We start from the raw sequence: 24,900 nt of genomic DNA, 5'->3' as shown, positions 1-24,900 counted from the left end.
ATGCGCAACAAGTGCGCAATGCATTGTCAATACATCTGTAATACCTCCGTGATCATCGCAATGCGTCCGATCCGTTTGCTCAATACATGTGTTATACAGTAGTGTTCAGAATAATAGTAGTGCTATGTGACTAAAAAGATTAATCCAGGTTTTGAGTATATTTCTTATTGTTACATGGGAAACAAGGTACCAGTAGATTCAGTAGATTCTCACAAATCCAACAAGACCAAGCATTCATGATATGCACACTCTTAAGGCTATGAAATTGGACTATTAGTAAAAAAAAAAGTAGAAAAGGGGGTGTTCACAATAATAGTAGCATCTGCTGTTGACGCTACAAACTCAAAACTATTATGTTCAAACTGCTTTTTTAGCAATCCTGTGAATCACTAAACTAGTATTTAGTTGTATAACCACAGTTTTTCATGATTTCTTCACATCTGCAAGGCATTAATTTTGTTGGTTTGGAACCAAGATTTTGCTCATTTACTAGTGTGCTTGGGGTCATTGTCTTGTTGAAACACCCATTTCAAGGGCATGTCCTCTTCAGCATAAGGCAACGTGACCTCTTCAAGTATTTTGACATATCCAAACTGATCCATGATACCTGGTATGCGATATATAGGCCCAACACCATAGTAGGAGAAACATGCCCATATCATGATGCTTGCACCATTTTAAAGCATTGGAGATCATTGTAGATGAACAGGCTATAATTTTTTGCACCTGTGTATAAGTTTTCCCCTCTCCAATCAACTTTTTAATCAAACTATGCTGTTCTTCTGAACAATGTCTTGAACGTCCCATTTTCTTCAGGCTTTCAAAGAGAAAAGCATGTTCAACAGGTGCTGGCTTCATCCTTAAATAGGGGACACCTGATTCACACCTGTTTGTTCCACAAAACTGACAAACTCACTGACTGAATGCCACACTACTATTATTGTGAACACCCCCTTTTCTACTTTTTTTTAATAATAGCCCAATTTCATAGCCTTAAGAGTGTGCATATCATGAATGCTTGGTCTTGTTGGATTTGTGAGAATCTACTGGTACCTTGTTTCCCATGTAACAAGACATATACTCAAAACCTGGATTAATCTTTTTAGTCACATAGCACTACTATTATTCTGAACACTACTGTACATCCGTGACTGTTTGTCATATATTCGCTGTACATTATTAATATATCTGTAATTCATACTTAGACATTTGTCATTTTTGGCCACTTTTCGCCCAACATTTGTATACTCAATTCATGCGCAATTAATCCTCTCCCCAGTGGGGCCGGGCCTTTACCACTGCAGCTCTGGGGGTTAGTAAGGTTAGACCTTAATTGTGTGAAGTGCCTTGAGGCAACTCTGTTTTGATTTGGTGCTATATAAATGAAAATATATTGAAATTGAAATTAGGGCCCTGCCACACCTTGATGATTTAGCCAGCGTATGCCAACCGAATTAACACCACTGGCATACGTCTAATAAATTATACAGCTGTCACACCTTGATGATTTAACCAGCATAAGCTGACAGTCCCGGTTACACCGAAAGGTTCAAGTCGGTACTGCGTGATGTGGTGCGAGTCGGAACAGTTGTTCTGGCGTGGTTTGCATTTCTACTGCTGGCAGAACCCTTTTGTTTCGCAGGCGGAACACTTAAATATTGTCATTGAGTGCTCGTATGCTGTTGCATAGTGTCCCTTCTCCACACGGAGGCAAAACAGGATAATTTAACATTATTTTATTTTATTTTAGTCTTGGTGTATCATAGGGATGGGTATTGATAAGATTTTATCGATATCGATGCCATTATCGATTCCCTTATGATACCTCTTGTGAATTTTCTGTGTACTAAAAGTAGGCTTTACAGGTTTTCTATGTCAACAACATTTTAAATTGGTCACTGGATTCTTGATCTCTGGACATAAATAAAAATAAATAAAATCTGTAGTTTTGTCAAAAGCATTTCCTTTCAGACATTTTGGCATGACTGTCTCTCCATACCTCTGAGTTGAGCTCAGCCGGCTGCTGCATATCAGCGCAGGACATCTAATTTTGGGGAAATGTATTAATTCTGACTGGACTCTATCGTTCTAACTTGACTCGGCAGAGAGCCGCGCAGCATTTGGACCTGTGTGAACAGAACGGAGGACGATTCTGGTTTCTTTCTCCCAACAAGACAGGAATCCCAGTTAGTGACTTTAATCCGCACAAAAGGACTCACGATTGACATATTCAGGGATGAAAGTGGTAGAAAACAAAAAAAAGCTGAAACCCAAAATTACCCCCAACACCACCCACACAAAAATGTTTGAATTCCAGAAGCTCTGAAATGCAATCTGGGACTATTCTATACAACAAAACTGCAGTGAGTGCAGCATCCATTTTGGTGAGAAAAAACCCAACTTTCCTTGTCCAAATTCATTCCAGTAGTATTCTGCTCTTACTAGGATGCAGCAATTTTCTTACTTTGGCACATAGTTCTGAAGGAAATCACTGAAGAAATTAACAAATTGAAAATATGGTTTGACTGAAACAAGTTGTCATTAAACTTAAATAAAACAGGGATGAAGTGGAGGTGTAAGAGTCACTAGGTGTCCACAGGAAATCTGAAGGACCTTATCGGTCCTTCAGAGTGGCCATTGTTTTTGGGGGTGTTTGTCAGGAAAATGATCATTTCTCTACATTGATTACAGACCCTGCAGCGGGTCTGTAATCAACTTTTCTGCAGAGCAACTTTGCTTTGAACCTTGAACCAATCGAAGCAGTGATTTGCAGATTGAAGCAATGCTTCGATCTGGTGCTTCGCTGATTCATTATTTTATTTCACTTTATCTTAATTTTCCCCGCAAAAAGCCGAAAGAGCATATGTCTGTGAGTAATATTTACCTTTTTTATGTTAAACCGACCTGTTATGGTCTTCTGAAACAGTTGATAGATGTATTTTATAACTTAAAAACGGGACCGATGCTAACGCGTTAGCATGTCTATGGCGTTTTCAATGTTAAAGTTAGCATTAAGCTGTTCACATATCAGCAGGTTGTGTGTGCATTTGTTTTCTGTATAATTTTATTTATATATTAATAATAATAGCAACAACAAGAATAATAGTAATAATAACTCATAATAATGCTGCAGTACAATTTTAGTGAAAGAGACAAAAACAACCTGATGAAACAAAACAACAGAAAAGATAAAAACCAACTAACAATGAAAATAAATCAATAAATATAGAAATAAATAAGTCAATCAATCAACTTTTTTCTTGTATAGCGCCAAATCACAACAAACAGTTGCCCCAAGGCGCTCCACATTGCAAGGCAAGGCCATACAATAATTATGAAACACAGTCTACGTCTAAAGCAACATAACCAAGGGATGGTCCAAGGTCACCCGATCCAGCCCTAACTATAAGCCTTAGCGAAAAGGAAAGTTTTAAGCCTAATCTTAAAAGTAGAGAGGGTATCTGTCTCCCTGATCTGAATTGGGAGCTGGTTCCACAGGAGAGGAGCCTGAAAGCTGAAGGCTCTGCCTCCCATTCTACTCTTACAAACCCTAGGAACTACAAGTAAGCCCGCAGTCTGAGAGCGAAGCGCTCTAATGGGGTAATATGGTACTACGAGGTCCCTAAGATAAGATGGGACCTGATTATTCAAACCTTATAAGTAAGAAGAAGAATTTTAAATTCTATTCTAGCATTAACAGGAAGCCAATGAAGGGAGGCCAACACGGGTGAGATATGCTCTCTCCTGCTAGTCCCCGTCAGTACTCTAGCTGCAGCATTCTGAACCAACTGAAGGCTTTTTAGGGAACTTTTAGGACAACCTGATAATAATGAATTACAATAGTCCAGCCTAGAGGAAACAAATGCATGAATTAGTTTTTCAGCATCACTCTGAGACAAGACCTTTCTGATTTTAGAGATATTGCGTAAATGCAAAAAGGCAGTCCTACATATTTGTTTAATATGCGCTTTGAATGACATATCCTGATCAAAAATAACTCCAAGATTTCTCACAGTATTACTAGAGATCAGGGAAATGCCATCCAGAGTAACGATCTGGTTAGACACCATGCTTTTAAGATTTGTGGGGCCAAGTACAATAACTTCAGTTTTATCTGAGTTTAAAAGCAGGAAATTAGAGGTCATCCATGTCTTTATGTCTGTAAGACAATCCTGCAGTTTAGCTAATTGGTGTGTGTCCTTTGGCTTCATGGATAGATAAAGCTGGGTATCATCTGCGTAACAATGAAAATTTAAGCAATGCCGTCTAATAATACTGCCTAAGGGAAGCATGTATAAAGTGAATAAAATTGGTCCTAGCACAGAACCTTGTGGAACTCCATAATTAATCTTAGTCTGTGAAGAAGATTCCCCATTTACATGAACAAATTGTAATCTATTAGATAAATATGATTCAAACCACCGCAGCGCAGTGCCTTTAATACCTATGACATGCTCTAATCTCTGTAATAAAATTTTATGGTCAACAGTATCAAAAGCAGCACTGAGGTCTAACAGAACAAGCACAGAGATGAGTCCACTGTCTGAGGCCATAAGAAGATCATTTGTAACCTTCACTAATGCTGTTTCTGTACTATGATGAATTCTAAAACCTGACTGAAACTCTTCAAATAGACCATTCCTCTGCAGATGATCAGTTAGCTGTTTTACAACTCCCCTTTCAAGAATTTTTGAGAGAAAAGGAAGGTTGGAGATTGGCCTATAATTAGCTAAGATAGCTGGGTCAAGTGATGGCTTTTTAAGTAATGGTTTAATTACTGCCACCTTAAAAGCCTGTGGTACATAGCCAACTAATAAAGATAGATTGATCATATTTAAGATCGAAGCATTAAATAATGGTAGGGCTTCCTTGAGCAGCCTGGTAGGAATGGGGTCTAATAGAAATGTTGATGGTTTGGATGAAGTAACTAATGAAAATAACTCGGACAGAACAATCGGAGAGAAAGAGTCTAACCAAATACCGGCATCACTGAAAGCAGCCAAAGATAACAATACGTCTTTGGGATGGTTATGAGTAATTTTTTCTCTAATAGTTAAAATTTTATTAGCAAAGAAAGTCATGAAGTTATTACTATTTAAAGTTAAAGGAATACTCGGCTCAATAGAGCTCTGACTCTTTGTCAGCCTGGCTACAGTGCTGAAAAGAAACCTGGGGTTGTTTTTATTTTCTTCAATTAGTGATGAGTAGTAAGATGTCCTAGCTTTACTGAGGGCTTTTTTTTATAGACCAACAGACTCTTTTTCCAGGCTAAGTGAAGATCTTCTAAATTAGTGAGACGCCATTTCCTCTCCAACTTACGGGTTATCTGCTTTAAGCTGCGAGTTTGTGAGTTATACCACTGAGTCAGGCACTTCTGATTTAAAGCTCTCTTTTTCATAGGAGCTACAGCATCCAAAGTTGTCTTCAATGAGGATGTAAAACTATTGACGAGATACTCTATCTCACTTACAGAGTTTAGGTAGCTACTCTGTACTGTGTTGGTATATAGCATTAGAGAACATAAAGAAGGAATCATATCCTTAAACCTAGTTACAGCGCTTTCTGTTATGCAAATCGATTGTTTCAGCAGCTGTCCGAGTGGCTGGTCTCAGACGATCTTGGAGGCGAACATGCTGGATGTGGAGGTCCTGGGCTGGTGTGGTTACACGTGGTCTGCGGTTGTGAGGCTGGTTGGATGCACTGCCAAATTCTCTGAAACGCCTTTGGAGACGGCTTATGGTAGAGAAATGAACATTCAATACATGAGCAACAGCTCTGGTTGACATTCCTGCTGTCAGCATGCCAATTGCACGCTCCCTCAAATATTGCGACATCTGTGGCATTGTGCTGTGTGATAAAACTGCACCTTTCAGAGTGGCCTTTTATTGTGGGCAGTCTAAGGCACACCTGTGCACTAATCATGGTGTCTAATCAGCATCTTGATATGGCACACCTGTGAGGTGGGATGGATTAGCTCAGCAAAGGAGAAGTGCTCACTATCACAGATTTAGACTGGTTTGTGAACAATATTTGAGGGAAATGGTGATATTGTGTATGTGGAAAAAGTTTTAGATCTTTGAGTTCATCTCATACAAAATGGGAGCAAAACCAAAAGTGTTGCGTTTATATTTTTGTTGAGTGTACCTTTCAGCATTGATGGTGCCATCACAGATGTGTAAGTTGCCCATTCCATGGCTACTAACATACCCCCATACCATCACAGATGCTCGCTTTTGAACTTTGCGCTGGTAACAATCTGGATGGTCTTTTTCCTCTTGTCTGGAGGACACGACGTCCATGATTTCCAAAAATAATTTGAAATTTGGACTCTTCAGACCACAGCACACTTTTCCACTTCACGTCTGTCCATTTCAAATGAGCTCGGGCCCAGAGAAGGTGGCGGCGTTTCTGAATGTTGTTGATGTATGGCTTTCGCTTTGCATGGTAGAGTTTTAACTTGCACTTGTAGATGTAGCGATGAACTGTGTTAACTGACAATGATTTTCTGAAGTGTTCCTGAGCCCACGCAGTAAGATCCTTTACACAATGATGTTGGTTTTTAATGCAGTGCCACCTGATGGATCGAAGGTCAGGTCACAGGCATTCAATGTTTGTTTTCGGCCTTGCCGCTTACGTGTGGAAAGTTCTCCAGATTCTCTGAGTCTCTGATTATATTATGGACTGTAGATGATGGAATCCCTAAATCCTTGCACTTGAACATTGAGAAACATTGTTCTTAAACTGTTGGACTGTTTTTTCACACAGTTGTTCACAAAGTGGTGATCTTCGCCCCATCTTTGCTTGTGAACGGCTGAGCCTTTTGGAGATGCTCCTTTTATACCCAATCATGACACTCACAATTAGTGTCCTCAGTTCCCAAATGCTTATTGAGTGTTGTTAGAAGGAAAGGTGATGTAACACAGTGGTAAACCTACCTTTTTTGAAATGTGTTGCAGGCATCCATTTCAAAATGATCAAATATTTGCACAAAAACAATAAAGATGATCAGTCTGAATATTAAATATCTTGTCTTTGTGGTGTATTCAACTGAATAAGTTGAAGAGGATTTGCAAATCAATGTATTCTGTTTTTATTTACATTTCAACGTCCCAACTTCATTGGAATTGGGGTTGTATATCAGCGTGCTTCAACGTGCTCTCAACTTATACAAAACATATCCATAATTTATTAGGCGTTAGCCTGTGTATGCCAGCATTTTTAATATGGGTGGCGCACACACTGGCTAAATCGTCAAGGTGTGACAGGGGTGTAAAATGAGCTACTGTAATGATGGGGATGAGGCATGCCACAAATGGCCATTACCCTTTTGCTGAGACAATCATTTGTATCAGAAGATAATAAAGCTGTGCACGTTTCCTAAATTGTAGCTGTGGATGGACCAGTACCTCTTTCATTGGGAGCTCATTCAGGTTCATATTTTCTCTATAACCTCTGCTTCAATTAAAACTGACTTTAAATGATTACAAGCCTTGGATCATGTCAACAAGTCATGACACATGACTATTCACAATTCTAAACAAATATCTAAAATATAATTTTGCTAAGTGAAAATATATAACACTGATTATTTTGAGCAATGAAAGCTTTGACCAAGTACACACTCAACCAAACAGGAGTTAGACAACACAGTGGGGAAAGCACAGGATTTACCATGAGTGTCAGAGGACTGGCTGAACCACCCAAACCTTCCTTTCTTCTTCTCAGTGAGGTCAGCCAGAGTCACTCCTTCACGTGCAATGCATGCAACCCCATTCAGACACAACGCCACAGCAGAGGGACATGAAGGCGAGAATGGGCTGCCATCAAAATGGGTCAGAGCAAGACAAGCACCACAAGACAACAGCAATATTCAAAATATCAATGTGCAACAATGACAAGAGCAGCTGGAGCCACAGGGGCAGCAGACACTGGGGAGGACAGAAGAACACGGAGAGGTGTTAGTCACAGTGAGCTCCTACAGCCTATGCCAGCACGTTGCAAGTGCAAATAAAAGCATTTACATGTCAACATGTCAGCATGAGCTAATATATCACTGACAGACAGCAAAAGCCGGGATGAATGTTGAAGAAAAGCAACATGGATTTCCATCCTTGCAACTGAAAAACCTGAATTTATTTTTTTTTTTTGCCCATAAATGTTGCATCAGATGATTACAGAAAATTGTACTATACCTCTCCAGGATTTAAGTATAACAGGAAGCTTGGTCATAGGAATAATTCTGAACTTAAGCAGACAATTTTGGTATGTTCCAATATAAAAACTGATTAAACTATTATTAAAACTACAATATTATTATTACTATTATTAAACATAAACTAAAAACATCTGAATTCTAATTGCCATTTATTTGCTTTTAGTTATACCGTATTTGCAAGTCTGAGAGCCCAAAGCCATACATCAGCCCATCTTTTTTGAAGAAAGTTGGTTAAAAAAATTTAAGTTTATTAAACGCCCACCTAAAATAAATTAATTCCATGACTCCCACCATATTGTAAAAAGCAACAAATAATGAGTTTTAAAGATGTTTTTCTCCTTTTCTGTGTCAAACGTGTGATGGCATCATCCATTTGTATTGTGCTCTTATTTGAAAGACTTGTGCAAGAAACAAGAAGTGTTGTGTAGCAATGTGGGCTAGCTTTGCCACAGTCACACAGTGAATGGGCTCCACTATTTGTATTTGTTTTTGTCCAACAAAAGCCATTTTCTATCCACCAAAGTGAGTTTCTTGTCAGCTGATGTCCGCAAAGTTCGTCATTAAGTTTTGTGCATGTTCAGAACTTTGAGGGGAGTTTAGAAGAGTCTTTTCTGCTGCATGGATCTTTGTTTGCTGTTTTGAGAGTGAGACAGTGTGACACAGAGGACACAGCACTTCTGTGGGAGAACATGACAACCTGGCTTCACATGTTCACTGTCAGCAACAGACTAGATGCACACTGTTTTCAGTGAGGCTGATGGTTTTTTCAGTGATGAAAGTGGCCATGGAAAAAAAAACTTGAAAGGATTTGGCAAGGGCTGAAGGCCTGAAGCTCCTGGGAGAGATTCTACCCCAGAAAAATTTTAAATCCCAGATGCTCTCAGATGCATTCTGGTGCATTTTCAGGTCTATACCCCCCAAAAATCCCCCCCAAAAATTTTTTATTGGGTCAAGTCAATTTGTCCACCCCAAAGAAGAGTCTGTATCATCATGATACAAGCTGTGTGAAAAGACTCTATTTTCCCATATTGGCGAGATGATAAAACTATAATACACAGTCTGTCATCACAAGTTAATATCCACTGTGACGTCTCATCAGAGACGCTTCGAAACAATTTTACAAATACAGACCACAAACTAAATCCGACACGCGCCAGGAAAAAAAAAATAACCCTTCTTTTGTGTTTATTGGCGGTTTGCAAACCAACATGGTGCATTTCAACCACCAACTGTTTGAGCATGGAACATTAATTCTGACATACGCTATCAAAAACAACTCGGAAATGTTTACCACATAAGTAAAAACCCGGATTTTCTGGAAAAAATTTCATCACTAATTTTTATTTTTCCATGAGATCCAGTGTTTTCTGTTTTAATACAATGCTGTACAAAATGTTTCAGTGAAGCAAATTATTGTCTGCATTGCTTATAACATCGAAAACTGACTGTGCACACCACGTCAGGTGTTTTTTTGCTGCAGAGATAAGAAAGCGCCAGACAGAAAGTTGTTTAAATGCCCACCTGAAAATATATAATTTTTTAATTAAGGCTTATTAAATGCCCACAAATTCAATCTGTGACCTCCAGCATATTGTAAAAGGCAAAAAACAATGTTTCATGTTTTCTCATCATCCGTTTGTCCCATGCTCTTATTGTTAAAGACTCTTGTGCAACAAACAGTAAGTGTTCTGTGACAATATGGCTAGCTTTGTATGGACAGCAACAAATGGAGTATTTAACTGCAGAGTCGCGTGAATTTAAACACGTAGAAACGTTTTTAAGCTTCCATGAGAACCAGAGTTTTCTGTTTTAATATAAACACTGTGCAAAATGTTTCAATGAAGTAAATTATTGTCCATGTGGTTAATATTGAAAACTGATCGCAGAATGCCCAGGGCGCTCAGACACACAAATACGGTAGTTTTGTTTTCATCATCTTGTTGCTAAAGTTGGTCACTGTGAGCATCGGACTAATACATTCTTTTCAAAACACAGTGAAGTAAAGCTAATTACTACAGTTTTACAAATTTATTTGGGGTATAATTAGCAGTGTTCATGTTGTGATAAGAACTGTCGAACGGAACTAAGTTTCAGTTGCATTTCAAAAGTAAAAGCATGGCTCATGAATTCCATAGAGATCTTTCTATCTTTGGAAATTCTGGTGTGAATTTAAGAGAGGTGGCTGTTTGAAATAAAATGTGTGTAAACTTGGTTTAACTGGTGATAAGCTCCAATAAAAACCACAGAATCACAGCTACCACTGTAAACTACGGTGATGAGGAAAAATTGATGATGATGATTGTTGATTTATTCTAACCATTTTTACAACTGTCTATATTACTGTAATGTACCTCTGTAGATCTTTTAATCTGATGTGATTGCCGCTAAACAAGTTTTGCTGTGTCTATCTATCTCTCTCCTCTCTCTCACTCTCAATGGAAAAGACAAAACCCATATTTACAAAAAGTGGAGGGTATTAGTGCTGATGAATGAAGGTGAGGAAATATAAAAGACAAGAGTCATGTGCACAATTTAAATAATGTAGCTTGAAGGCTAACTATTACTGTTTCAAAAAAAGTGGGCAAACACATACGAGTAATTGTGACAAAATAATAATAAAAGAACATACTGAACTGTTTGACCCCTGCTCCTGTGTTGTGCTACATGTGTGCCAGTACTTATATAAAGAGAATGTGGATTATGAGTTTTTCTACTGCTCAAAAAAATATATAATTTTTTTAATTTTCCCATGCATTTTCTCCCTTCTTAGATAAACTCCAGTGGAACACTTCACTTCCATCTGTGACAGACATTTAGGAAAAGATCTGAGAGATGCTACAGTCAAAAAATGTTTGTACTGAAATCAGCAAAAACATATCTTTGTATCATGTGCACATAAAGGTGAAGGTTTTAACTTTTCGTGTGAAAGATGTGTGTGAGAAAGGCAGTTACGGTTGCGCTTGCTGTCTTCGTCGGCTTCGTCTTCATTATCGGGGTCAATGTCTTCAGCCTGAGTGATCCAGTCCAGGTAACCCTTCAGATCCTCCTCTAGCTGCTGCTTCTCTCGCAACTTCTGGAAGTCTCCACGGGCTTTGGCCTTCTCTCTCTCCTTAGAGAACTCTCTGGGTTTGCAAAATGCACACATACACACACACACACACCCACACACACACACATAAAACTGATCATGTATGAACATACTATAATGCCACATATTGATGTTTGTTAATTTAAAAATATAAATAGAAGTCTTTGCTCTTTCAGTGTCATTTGTAACAAATGGATATTCCTCACCAGTGTGTACAACCTTTACATGCATGGTACATTTTTCTGAGCCTTAACCACTGGAGGGAGATGTACACCTTAAAAAAACACTGCTATATATAGAGTCCTACAGTACACTAATCTAAGATTCCAACTCACACAGAAAGGCAAACAATATTCCTTCGAGGACATTCAGCATTACATACAATCCAAATTCATAGCTTGTACTGCTGACTGCTGCAGAATATAAAACATGAAAGTTCAGATCAAGAAACGTATGTTTCACACTGCCATTACTGGGTGAAAAATTTGTGTTGAACCTGTGATCATGACATCTCACATACATACATCTATATTATAATAGCCAAATGGCCGATGTGTGTCTGCGTACGTGTGTACGGGTTCGATTACGCACAAACTGATGAGAGCTGACATTTGCCGTTGGGTATGCTGATGTAGTTTGGGTAAAAGGATGAATGCTGCGAAAACAGAAAGCTGATAGGACGTAAGTATTTTTTGAGAAATTAGCCATTATAGCTAACCAGTCAGCAATGGACATTGTGCTGCAATGCACCATAGGAGTTCAGGTTTTTGGGGTTTTAAATGTTGTTATTGTGGTTCATGTTACTTTAACAGTGTTGTTAGTGTTATTGATTTATTGTCTTTTGTACTTCAATTAGTTTAGTGAGTTTAGTTACGTGTTATGTTGCTGTTACCATGAGTGACTTAGTGTCATGCTGTTGGTACCATAAGTGAAAAGTCTAGTGCCTTTAATGTCTTCCCCCACCATCTGTGTGTCAAATTACAAGCACCTGCTTACAGCAGAATGCAGAAAACACAAAAGCTCTGCGTGCATGTGTATGTGCAATTTTGATCACATGCAATTGCAGTCAGCTGACATTTGCCATTTGGTATGCTTATGTATTTGGGTCAAGGAAAATGCTGCCAAGACAGAACATTGATAGCACTAATATTTTTAGAGAAGCTATATATATTAGCTAACAACATTGAACAATGGACATTGATATTTATATTCTGGACTCACGCCAATCCAGCAGGGGCAGTAAATCATCTATATATTAAAAGTGTATGTGATTTTATTTAGTAAAGTTCAATGTAAGTACATACTATAATTGTAAATATGTTAAAAATACATGGACAACACAAGAAAGGGAAAATACTTATGTCCATTGTGGTCCATTTAAAAATCAAATGAGAAAATAGAAGTAAAATAATACTGATGATAATAATAATAATAATAATAATAATAATAATAATAATAATAATAATAGTGTGTATATAATAACAAGAACCTAAACAATTTATAAATACAGTAAGACAGTGAATTAACATGAAGAAGTTACATAACAGGAAATAAAAAGACCTGAGTTTATCTTATAAAAACTTTTCAAGTCTAAGGTCAAAGGTTCTAAAAACATTCTGGACTCACACACCATTCTAACTCATTATAGAAACTTTGCACGATTTATTACCCCCCTTGAAAAATGTCAGCACTACCCAATCTAGAGCCTGTGGATCCCCATGGGCAATGCCCTAGTTATATATATATGTTTTTCTACGATTTCAACCACAAAAATAACTTTGGGTCATGATTTGTAATGTAAAACTTAACAGAGGTCTTCTGATTTTACTTATTATGATGCATTAGCGTTACAGTGAGGGTTATGGTTGTGTTTAGTGCCAGTTTTCATGGCATTCACAAAGAACAGACAACCATATTGTGTTCTAGCTCTTACTCTGTTCAACGACTCCATGGAGTGGGCGATGGTTATGTTTGTTGAGACCAGCACGTTTGTTGCCACAGTCAGTGAGGAAAGGTGCCCTGGCTGTGACCGTTGCAGAATCAGTGAATGCTCTGATTGCTGTGTGTAAAGTTACCCTTGATTAAGATGAAGAACAAGGCTTTAATGCATCCTAGACCCACCCAACTGTGTCTGTATGTGGGTAAAGTGTAAAACCTATCTTTGAAGCGATGGTCATCTCTCTGTGAGCTCAGTCTTTGAGGTTGATAGATCTCTTAAGAGATATTATGGATTCATGAGGTCACTGGACCAAGGTCTTTGGCAATGCCAATATCTTTACATGAAAACGAAGGTCCAAGTCTTTAGGGTCCTGGTGCATGCAGTCTTACTGCATGCTTGTGAGACTTGGGGACCTCTCTTCTAGGTTTTTTTATTTTTTATTTTAGTTACAATATTAAAACAGGAAAATATGTTTATAACCTGCATTAACTATTTTGCACACTTGCATATACAACCCCTGGCAAAAATTATGGAATCACCGGCCTCGGAGGATGTTCATTCAGTTGTTTAATTTTGTAGAAAAAAAGCAGATCACAGACATGACACAAAACTAAAGCCATTTCAAATGGCAACTTTCTGGCTTTAAGAAAAACTATAAGAAATCAGGAAAAAAAATTGTGGCAGACAGTACTCTTCATCAATCTGGCTCCAACTTTCTCTTATTGCTGTTGCCAGATCAGCTTTGCAGGTTGGAGCCTTGTCATGGACCATTTTCTTCAACTTCCACCAAAGATTGTCAATTGGATTAAGATCCGGACTATTTGCAGGCCATGACATTGACCCTATGTGTTTTTTTTGCAAGTAATTTCAAATGGCAACTTTCTGGCTTTAATAAACACTATAAGAAATCATGAAAAATAATTGTGGCAGTCAGTAACGGTTACTTTTTTTAGACCAAGCAGAGGGAAAAAATATGGACTCACTCAATTCTGAGGAAAAAATTATGGAATCACCCTGTAAATTTTCATCCCCAAAACTAACACCTGCATCAAATCAGATCTGCTCGTTAGTCTGCATCTAAAAAGGAGTGATCACACCTTGGAGAGCTGTTGCACCAAGTGGACTGACATGAATCATGGCTCCAACACAAGAGATGTCAACTGAAACAAAGGAGAGGATTATTAAACTCTTAAAAGAGGGTAAATCATCACGCAATGTTGCAAAAGATGTTGGTTGTTCACAGTCAGCTGTGTCTAAACTCTGGACCAAATACAAATAACATGGGAATGTTGTTAAAGGCAAACATACTGGTAGACCAAGGAAGACATCAAAGCATCAAGACAGAAAACTTAAAGCAATATGTCTCAAAAATCGAAAATGCACAACAAAACAAGTAAGGAACCAATGGGAGGAAACTAGAGTCAACGTCTGTGACTGAACTGTAAGAAACCGCCTAAAAGAAATGGGATTTACATACAGAAAAGCTAAACGAAAGCCATCATTAACAGCTAAACAGAAAAAACCAAGGTTACAATGGGCTAAGGAAAAGCAATCGTGGACTGTGGATGACTGGATGAAAGTCATATTCAGTGATGAATCTCGAATCTGCATTGGGCAAGGTGGTGATGCTGGAACTTTTGTTTGGTGCCGTTCCAATGAGATTTATAAAGATGACTGCCTGAAGAGAACATGTAAATTTCCACAGTCATTGATGATATGGGGCTGCATGTCAGGTAAAGGCACTGGGGAGATGGCTGTCATTACATCATCAATAAATGCACAAGTTTACGTTGATATTTTAGACACTTTTCTTATCCCATCAATTGAAAGGATGTTTGGGGATGATGAAATCATTTTTCAAGACGATAATGCATCTTGCCACAGAGCAAAAACTGTGAAAACATTCCTTGCAAAAAGACACATAGGGTCAATGTCATGGCCTGCAAATAGTCCGGATCTTAATCCAATTGAAAATCTTTGGTGGAAGTTGAAGAAAATGGTCCATGACAAAGCTCCAACCTGCAAAGCTGATCTGGCAACAGCAATCAGAGAAAGTTGGAGCCAGATTGATGAAGAGTACTGTTTGTCACTCATTAAGTCCATGCCTCAGAGACTGCAAGCTGTATATAAGCCAGAGGTGGTGCAACAAAATACTAGTGATGTGTTGGAGCGTTCTTTTGTTTTTCATGATTCCTAATTTTTTCCTCAGAATTGAGTGATTCCATATTTTTTTTCCCTCTGCTTGGTCTAATAAAGTAACCGCTACTGAATGCCACATATTTTTTTTCCTGATTTCTTATAGTGTTTCTTAAAGCCAGAAAGTTGCCATTTGAAATGACTTTAGTTTTGTGTCATGTCTGTGATCTGCTTTTTTTCTACAAATTAAACACTGAATGACCATCCTCCGAGGCCGGTGATTCCATAATTTTGCCAGGGGTTGTATGTCTTGCAAAGACAAGCTCAGAGCATAAAAAGCTCAGAGCATAAAATTTGCAATGATCTATAATATCTATACTGCAACCTAACTAAACCCAAATCTTAAGAATTAACTCTAACCAAATCAGATCCCATCACAACAGCCTGAATTGATTTTGAATTTAATTTGGAGACCAGAGGAGATTATGTTTTAAAGTTGTTGGCTCTTTGGAAGCCAGGCGTTGCTGGCTGGTCAACCATCCAGAGTTAATTCTACGGTAATGCTCCACCCCCACTCCACAGAGCTGGAAAGGGAAATGGGGATGAGAGCTTAGGAGCACAGAGGGAGTTAAGGGCGAGCAATAATATTAATTTTTCTCTCCGGGGTGTGGGTGGGATGGAAATGTGGTGAGTAAGGAAGCACACACTTTGCAGTTGTTTTGTAAAGGATGTCACAGTTTGATGCCAACAGAGGTCAAAGAATACTGTCTGAAAGAGAATTGAATGTCCTTCTGTAGAATAGTCTGTCACTGATGTAACATCTAAGTGTTCAATAACACTTGTCAGGCTTGTTGCAGAGTACACAGCAAACACATTATACACACACTGCAACCCAAAACTACTGAATACATTGCCTCTTACCCACTTAGCACACCCAACACAAGGTTAAGGACGAAAAACGAGCCCAGTATGATCAGACTAACAAAATAAATCCAAGGTGTTTCCCATCCAATGGCATCATTGACCTACAGGAGTGAAGAATACCTGGTTAATTTAAAGAAAACTATAAAAGAGACAGAGAACCTCCAGCCTGTAAACAAGCAGAAGCTCTCTGTCTACACAGAGAAGAAAGAGCTTACCCACTCAGCACACCCAAAACCAGGTTAAGAACGAAAAAGGAGCCGAAGATCACAAGACTGACAAAGTACACCCAAGGAAGCTCAAAGCCCATAGCATCATTCATCTGCAGGGAGGAACATTGCCACAGAGAGAGAAGAGGATATGGAAAAAAAGACGTAAGGAAGAAAAAGAAAAGGTGACAAAAGCTGTTAAAGCTTGACATTTGTCAGGAAAAACAACAACAGCAGATCATATTGATAATATCATGGTGTTGGATGAGCTGCTGAATGCATCCAATCATTGAGTCACTCAGTCAATCAATCATAAAGGGATAAGGCGCTTCAGGCAAATATCAGCAGTTTCATATCAGAATGTCAATCACAATGCTTTTGTCTAATCTAAGTTGACATTTACGCTGAAGACTGTGCAGTAACAGGTTACTGGAGTGAATCGGCAGGGAGGGCTCACCCAGTACAGCACATCCGTCCATCCCTCCATGGTAATACACTGAAACACCGTCAGCATGGCAAACATAAAGTTGTCAAAGTTGGTGATACCATTGTTGGGACCTTGCCAGCCTTCCCTGCACTGAGTGCCATTGATGGAGCAATGGCGCCCGTGCCCTGAGATCGCACATGGAGCTGGTTCCTCCTCTGCAATCAAATCTACAGGGAAAGAGGAAAAAATATAACTGAAACCAGACTGATTTATTACGCAAGGCCGAAACAGGTGCTATGTGTATTTCTATCTATGATTTAATTCGAAAGAAACATACCTGAGCCAGGAATATAACAGGTTGCGTGCATTTTACCAATGAAGAGCTCCAGGCCAATAATAGCATAGATGATAATAACAAACAAGACCAAGAGGGCAATGTGAAGGAGAGGGACCATGGCTTTAATAATGGAGTTCAATACCACCTGTAAACCTAAGCGAAGAGGACAAAGAATGCATTATGGAGAGCCCAGATATTATTTGTGTCAAAGTGTGCATGAATGCAGAGAAATATGTTATTTTAACAGTCTTAGTATATTTTATTATTGTCTTGAGGGCTCTGATGTAGATGTCAACTAAAGGGTTTTAGAAAACCTTCCTCGGGTATGGCACATAAACCATCTGGGTTTTTGAGTAAGCCTTCACCCAATAAATTGTGGGAAGAAAATCACAAAATATCACAAATATATACCACAATTTGGTAAAGCCTACGAAGTAAGGTGCCACTTCAGCGTCTAGGTTGATGATGACTGTCTGTGTGTTCAAAGCAGTCAGTACTCACTGGGTACTCCTGAGACCAGCCGCAGGGGTCGCAGCACACGGAAGGCTCGAAGGGCTTTAACATCAAATCCACCTGGCTTACCCCCGTGAGCATGCACTGACGGGTGGCTAGTAGCGCCATGGCCATCTCCTTTCTCATCTTTGGTCAAAATCTCCAAGACGACACTAAAAAGTCTGTCAGACAACAAAGGAAGAATCTCACACTCCCAACAAGGCTAGGCTAATAAGTGCATATACAATATTTTTCAAAGCATTTGTAACTTGGTTTAATTATTCAAGATTATGTCATTTTAACACCATGGTGGAATAGTAATTTCAGTTGAAAGTATCCACATTTCCCACAGTATTCTTTGCATTTTTGTTACTTTTGTGCCTTAAAAAATACAGATGTACACTTTCCTTAGCAAGGACAGAATTAGCAATCGCCTTAGTATTTCTTTTGTTTTTCTTGTTGCTTAATGCTGAAAAAATTACACTGTATTTGTCGTCTTTCTGATGCTTGATTCTGTTTTTTTTTTCTTTTCTCTGTGTTTGAGGTGCGGCTCCATCCAGAGATGGGTGTGGTATCTGTTCTGGAAACCGTCCTGTGCACCGGCAACATTTTCTGTATGTTCATTTTGTGAATTGTTTTGTAATTTGTGTCTGTAGCATGACCCAAGCAGAGGGTCACCCCTTTGAGTCTGGTCTGCTTGAGGTTTCTTCCTCAGAGGGAGTTTTTCCTTACCACTGTTGCTCAGGGGGTTGTTTAAGGTTAGACCTTACTTGTGTGAAGCACCTTGAGGCAACCTTGTTGTGATTTGGCGCTATATAAATGAAAGAAATTGAAACTGAAACTGAATTAGGGCTGCAACAATTAATTGATAAATCAATTATTAATCCAAATGTGGATGAAGTTTAAAAAAGAAAAAAGTCTTGCCATATCAAGATTGGTTGTCTGCCATGAGAGAAGGTCAGGAATAATTTAAGTCTCCTTTATGGAGCTTAATAATCAAAACAGTAATACTTTACATAAGAGTTGAGTTAATGTCACTCAGAGCTGCGTGTCGTCAGAGCGAGCTGCAAAGTTTGTACCTGAGTTTTCTGAGGTGGTGTTTGTAGTTGCCATCTGCCACGCCGGTGTTTGCCAACCCGGACAGTGGGAATACCACCTCAACCGGCAACTTAGCCCCGCGACTGGACGGCAACAACGTCCGAGGCCCGCTCAACGTGGTGAAATCACTGAGGCCGCGCGCTGCGTCATTAAAGCCACGCGTCACGAGTGCCGCTTCCCCGAGGCCTCGTGCAGCCACCGCGGATCCATCAGCGCGGAAACACCGAGGCCGCGCGGCACCAGCGCAGTGCAGATCCATCCCGGTGACAAACAACGCAGGCTGTTAACATCGGCGATCGACAAGCTGCTCATAAGCCGACCATGGGGCCTAAGAAGGTTCTGACAGCGGAGGAAGGTGACGATATTAAAAAATCTCTGGACTTTCTATCAGAGGAGATTTCTGTTGTGAAGCAGCAACAGAAATCAATCATGGATCTGGTGGAGGAGGTGAAGGCATTACGGCTCCAGAACGCCGAGAAAGACTGGCATCTGGTGCAGCTGGAAAATAGAGTGGCTGAATTGGAGCAGTACACCAGAATCAACGACGTCATCATCACAGGTCTTCACATCAAACCACGGTCCTAGGCACGGGCGGTAACAGATGAGAGCGGAGGGGAGCCCAGTGAACAGGAGGTCAGCTCTGTGGAAAAACAGGTTGCTGATTTCCTCCTATCTAAAGGTATAGAAATGGATTTAAATAACATTGAAGCGTGCCACCCTCTGCCCCGGAGAAATAACGGTGATAAACGAACCGTCATCATGAGATTCATCAACAGAAAACACAAAACAGCACTGTTAAAACAAGGAAGAAAACTGAAAGGGACAAACGTATTCATCAATGAACATCTCACCAAACGGAATGCCGACATCGCCAGGAAAGCACGCTTCTTAAAGAAACAGGGAAAAATCCAGCACACATGGACTTCAAACTGTAAAATATTCATCAAACTGAACGGATCACCAGAACAAGCAAAGGTTATGGCAATAAGGAACATCAAGGAGCTGGACAAATATGAACAATAGGTATGAGGACTCAAACACATCACAGCACCATGATGCAGACTGGAGCAACCCACTCATCCACATCATCTACACCCGGAGACAAGAGAGACATAATGACTAAGGATAATGATCCGTTTATTTCTGCCCAGGAGCTCTGTCTAGATACATTTAATTATAATAACTCTGCTAACCACCCCTTTGAATCTGAAAATGATCCTGATACCTTTTTCAGTAAGAATATTGTGAGACAGTGCAAATATTTTACAGAAGAACAATTCAAAAATTATAAAATCAATGATGAAGATTTTTCAATTATACATTTCAACAGCAGAAGTCTTTCTCGTAATCTGTCCACTATTAATGATTGTTTGAAAACATCCAAAAAACGTTTTTCAGTTATTGCAATTTCAGAAACACGGTTAAATGAGGATAATAAAGATCTGGTATATCTTGATGGTTATGAATTGTTCCTGGTTAATAGGCAGATGAGAAGGGGCGGAGGTGTTGCATTGTTTGTAAGGTCAGATTATAACTGTAAACTCATTAACAACATGTCATTTACAGTGGACAACATCATGGAATGTGTTACCATAGAAATTACATCTATAAACTCCAAAAACATAGTTGTTAGTTGCATTTACAGAGCTCCTGGGACAAATATTGACACCTTTGAAGACATTATCTTAGGAATGTACAACAAAATCAACAGAAATAAGCATTTATTTGTCTGTGGAGATTTCAATATAGATTTTTTAAACCCTCACAATCATCCACAAATTACCTCATTTATAAACACCTTGTACTGTTTAGGACTGTTTCCAACCATCATTCATCCTAGCAGAATAACTATGGTTACAACAACTCTCATTGACAATATTTTAACTAACGTTATACCCGGTAATCTTAGTGGGGGACTACTGCTCAGTGATATCAGTGATCACTTGCCAGTTTTCTCAGTCTTTGCATTGGAGGGTTGTTATATGTATCGAAGCAATATCAAATTCATGAGTAGAAAAGTAACACCTGAAACAATTGATAATTTAAGGGATGATTTATCAAGTCAGAATTGGTCAGATGTTTTTGTTGATGATGTTGACAGGTCATATGATGCTTTCATTTCCATTTTTTTCCAGTTTGTATAATAAACACTGTCCATTTGTTGACAAAATATATAGAAATCAATATAGCAACAACCATGGATAACTAAGGGACTTCAGAGGGCATGTAAAAAGACAAACGTACTATATAACACAATTCATAAACTACGAACTAAGGAAGCTGAAAGTAAGTATAAAACATATAAGAATAAGTTAATCAATATCATGAGACTCAGTAAAAAAACATATTATAATGAGTTACTTGTCAAAAATAGAAATAACATCAAAAACACATGGAACATATTAAATGAAATAGTAAAAAAGAATAGAGTAACTAGAGATTATCCTTCATTTTTTCAGAGTAACAACTACATCACGATTGATAACGACGAGTCTATTGCTGAACACTTTAATGAATACTTCGTTAATGTGGGTAAAAATCTTGCCAGTAAAATTGACTCATCAACTAATAACTTCTGGGTAAATAATTCAACGTTTAACAAATCTGTTTCAATGTTCATTGGCTGTACTCATGAAAGGGAAATAGCTTGATCTGGTTCATGGTTCAAAAAGTAAGAAATCGACTGATTTTAATAATTTGGATATGGCTTTATTAAAAAAAGTATTGATTGTATAGTAAAACCGTTCAATTATATTTGCAATATGTCACTAAGTACTGTAAATTTCCTTCTCAAATGAAAATAGCCAAAGTAATTCCTCTGTTTAAAACTGGTGACAAACACACATTTTCTAATTATAGACCTATATCACTCCTGCCACAATTTTCCAAAATTTTGGAAAAAATATTTGCTAAAAGATTAAATGATTATTTACTGAAGCATAACATCATTTGTGAAGAACAATATGGATTCAGAAGGTCTCGAACTACATCACATGCTTTGATGGACTTTGTGGAAAGTATAGCAACTGCAATTGACAATAAACAATACACAATAGTGTGTTTTTTTTTATTTACCATGGAATACTATTAAGTAAACTGCAGAAATATGGAATCAGAGGTCTGGCATATGAATGGATAGCTAGTTATTTACAAGGCAGATTTCAGTATGTTCAATTCAATAATACAAATTCTGAACTCAGGGATGTCACATGTGGGGTGCCGCAGGGCTCAGTGCTGGGTCCTTTGTTGTTTATAATCTATATAAATGATATAAGTTGGGTGTCGAGTTCACTGAGATGTGTCCTTTTTGCGGATGATACAACTGTGTTCTGTAGCGGTGAAAATCTTGAACAGCTTCTGGACATAGTGGAGAAAGAATTGGAAAAATTTAAGGTTTGGTTTGACGCTATAAGTTGTCACTCACCTTGGGAAAACTAAATGTATTATATTTGAAATAACAGGCACCCAAATGTAAAAATTTAACTATAAACAATAAGGAAATTGAGTTAGTAACAGAGAATAAATTTTTAGGTGTTATAATTGATAATAAACTTAGCTGGAACCACATATAAATTATGTGAAATCAAATTGTCAAAAACTATAGCCATTTTGTATAAAGCCAAAGACCTACTGCCGCAAGAAGGGTTACTTACTTATATCATTCTCTGTTGGTACCATATATGACATATTGTGTTGAGTCATGGGGAAACACTTACAAATCAAATACCAATCCAATATTCCTTTTGCAAAAACGAGCCATACGAATCATCTGCAATAACAATATCGTGAACCAACTCATTCTCTATTTGTGTCTTTAAATTTATTAAAATTCATTGATTTGGTCGATTACTTTATTTCGAGCGAAAAAAACCAAGCCTTACCGAGACATGTCCAGAGTCTGTTCCGATTGAGGGAATCCAGATATAGTTTAAGAGGTTGTGCAATTTTTATGAAACCACCAGTAAGAACAAATGTAAAGGGTTTTTGTGTGTCCTGTGGTTGGGGTGAGGAAATGGAACAAATGTTCTACAGAGGTTAGAATGAGGTAGTACCTCAGTAAGATTTAAGAAACTACTCAAAAAGAACATCATGTCTAACTATCATAAGAAGCAAATATAATTTGATTTATATGAAATGTTCAATTTATAAGTGGGACTTATTGTATATTGAATGTGTGGGTATGTATATGCGTATGTAGATATATAGATATGGGTAGGTGTATATGTATATAAAGTGACTGTGTATATGTATGTATATACTTATGTTTGTAAAGTATATACGTATTGTATATAGGTATATATGGCACAGCCCAAGCAGAGGGTCACCCCAAGAGCCTGGTCTGCGTGAGGTTTCTTCCTTATAGGAGTTTTTTCTCACCACAGTTGCCTAGTGCTTGCTTCTGGGGGTTGGTAAGGTTAGTCCTTACTTGGCGGTAAAGTGCCTTGATTCGACTTCTGTGATCTGGTACTATATAAATATAATTATAAGTGAATAGTATATTGAGTGTGTATGTCTGTGTGTCGACATGTAGTAGTGAATTTATATTATGTAAATAGACTGATTAGAATTGTTGGACTTGTACTAGCAGGGGTGGGCGCTAATAATCAATCAACTCAATCAACTTTTTTTTATATAGCGCCAAATCACAACAAACAGTTGCCCCAAGGCGCTTTATATTGTAAGGCAAGGCATACAATAATTATGAAAAACCCCAACGTCAAAACGCCCCCTGTGAGCAAGCACTTGGCTACAGTGGGAAGGAAAAACTCCCTTTTAACAGGAAGAAACCTCCAGCAGAACCAGGCTCAGGGAGGGGCAGTCTTCTGCTGAGACTGGTTGGGGCTGAGGGAAAGAACCAGGAAAAAGACATGCTGTGGAGGGGGCAGAGATCGATCACTAATGATTAAATGCAGAGTGATGCTACAGAGCAAAAAGAGAAAGAAACAGTGCATCATGGGAACCCCCCCACAGTCCTACGTCTAAAGCAGCATAACAAGGGATAGTCCCAGGGTCACCTGATCCGCCCTAACTATAATCCTTAGCGAAAAAGGAAAGTTTTAAGCCTAATCTTAAAAGTAGAGAGGGTATCTGTCTCCCTGATCTGAATTGGGAGCTGGTTCCACAGGAGAGGAGCCTGAAAGCTGAAGGCTCTGCCTCCCATTCTACTCTTACAAACCCTAGGAACTACAAGTAAGCCTGCAGTCTGAGAGCGAAGCGCTCTAATGGGGTAATATGGTACTACGAGGTCCCTAAGATAAGATGGGACCTGATTATTCAAAACCTTATAGTAAGAAGAAGAATTTTAAATTCTATTCTAGAATTAACAGGAAGCCAAATGAAGAGAGGCCAACACGGGTGAGATATGCTCTCTCCTGCTAGTCCCTGTCAGTTACTCTAGCTGCAGCATTTGGAATTAACTGAAGGCTTTTTAGGGAACTTTTAGGACAACCTGATAATAATGAATTACAATAGTCCAGCCTAGAGGAAATAAAATGCATGAATTAGTTTTTCAGCATCACTCTGAGACAGACCTTTCTGATTTTAGAGATATTGCGTAATGCAAAAAGGCAGTCCTACATATTGTTTAATATGCGCTTGAATGACATATCCTGATCAAAAATGACTCCAAGATTTCTCACAGTATTACTAGAGGTCAGGGAATACCATCCAGAGTAAAGATCTGGTAGACACCATGCTTCTAAGATTTGTGGGGCCAAGTACAATAACTTCAGTTTATCTGAGTTTAAAAGCAGGAAATTAGAGGTCATCCATGTCTTTATGTCTGTAAGACAATCCTGCAGTTTAGCTAATTGGTGTGTGTCCTCTGGCTTCATGGATAGATAAAGCTGGGTATCATCTGCGTAACAATGAAAATTTAAGCAATACCGTCTAATAATACTGCCTAAGGGAAGCATGTATAAAGTGAATAAAATTGGTCCTAGCACAGAACCTTGTGGAACTCCATAATTAACTTTAGTCTGTGAAGAAGATTCCCCATTTACATGAACAAACTGTAATCTATTAGACAATATGATTCA

General features: G+C 38.6%; 1 protein-coding gene across 12 annotated transcripts in view; it reads right to left on the bottom strand.

Annotated features, from left to right (window-relative positions):
• Positions 1-24,900, bottom strand: part of cacna1da (calcium channel, voltage-dependent, L type, alpha 1D subunit, a) — a 274,993-nt gene that overhangs the window by 110,508 nt on the left and 139,585 nt on the right. For 8 of the 12 annotated variants that reach the window (XM_034166498.1, XM_034166497.1, XM_034166500.1 and 5 more), the window contains 6 exons: positions 17,774-17,946; positions 17,273-17,425; positions 16,966-17,162; positions 16,518-16,621; positions 11,168-11,337; positions 7,672-7,746 (listed from right to left, as the gene is read on the bottom strand). In XM_034166498.1, the coding sequence (XP_034022389.1) occupies positions 7,672-7,746; positions 11,168-11,337; positions 16,518-16,621; positions 16,966-17,162; positions 17,273-17,425; positions 17,774-17,946 (872 nt within the window). Of the gene's footprint in view, positions 1-7,671; positions 7,747-11,167; positions 11,338-16,517; positions 16,622-16,965; positions 17,206-17,272; positions 17,426-17,773; positions 17,947-24,900 lie in introns of those variants that run through there. The other 4 variants (XM_034166504.1, XM_034166509.1, XM_034166508.1 and 1 more) reach the window with 2 other exon arrangements.

Source organism: Thalassophryne amazonica, chromosome 3, assembly GCF_902500255.1.
Source record: "Thalassophryne amazonica chromosome 3, fThaAma1.1, whole genome shotgun sequence".
In the NCBI taxonomy this organism is placed as follows: domain Eukaryota; kingdom Metazoa; phylum Chordata; class Actinopteri; order Batrachoidiformes; family Batrachoididae; genus Thalassophryne; species Thalassophryne amazonica.
The sequence above is the reverse complement of the archived record's forward strand: the minus strand, read 5'-3'. Positions and strand labels throughout refer to the sequence as shown.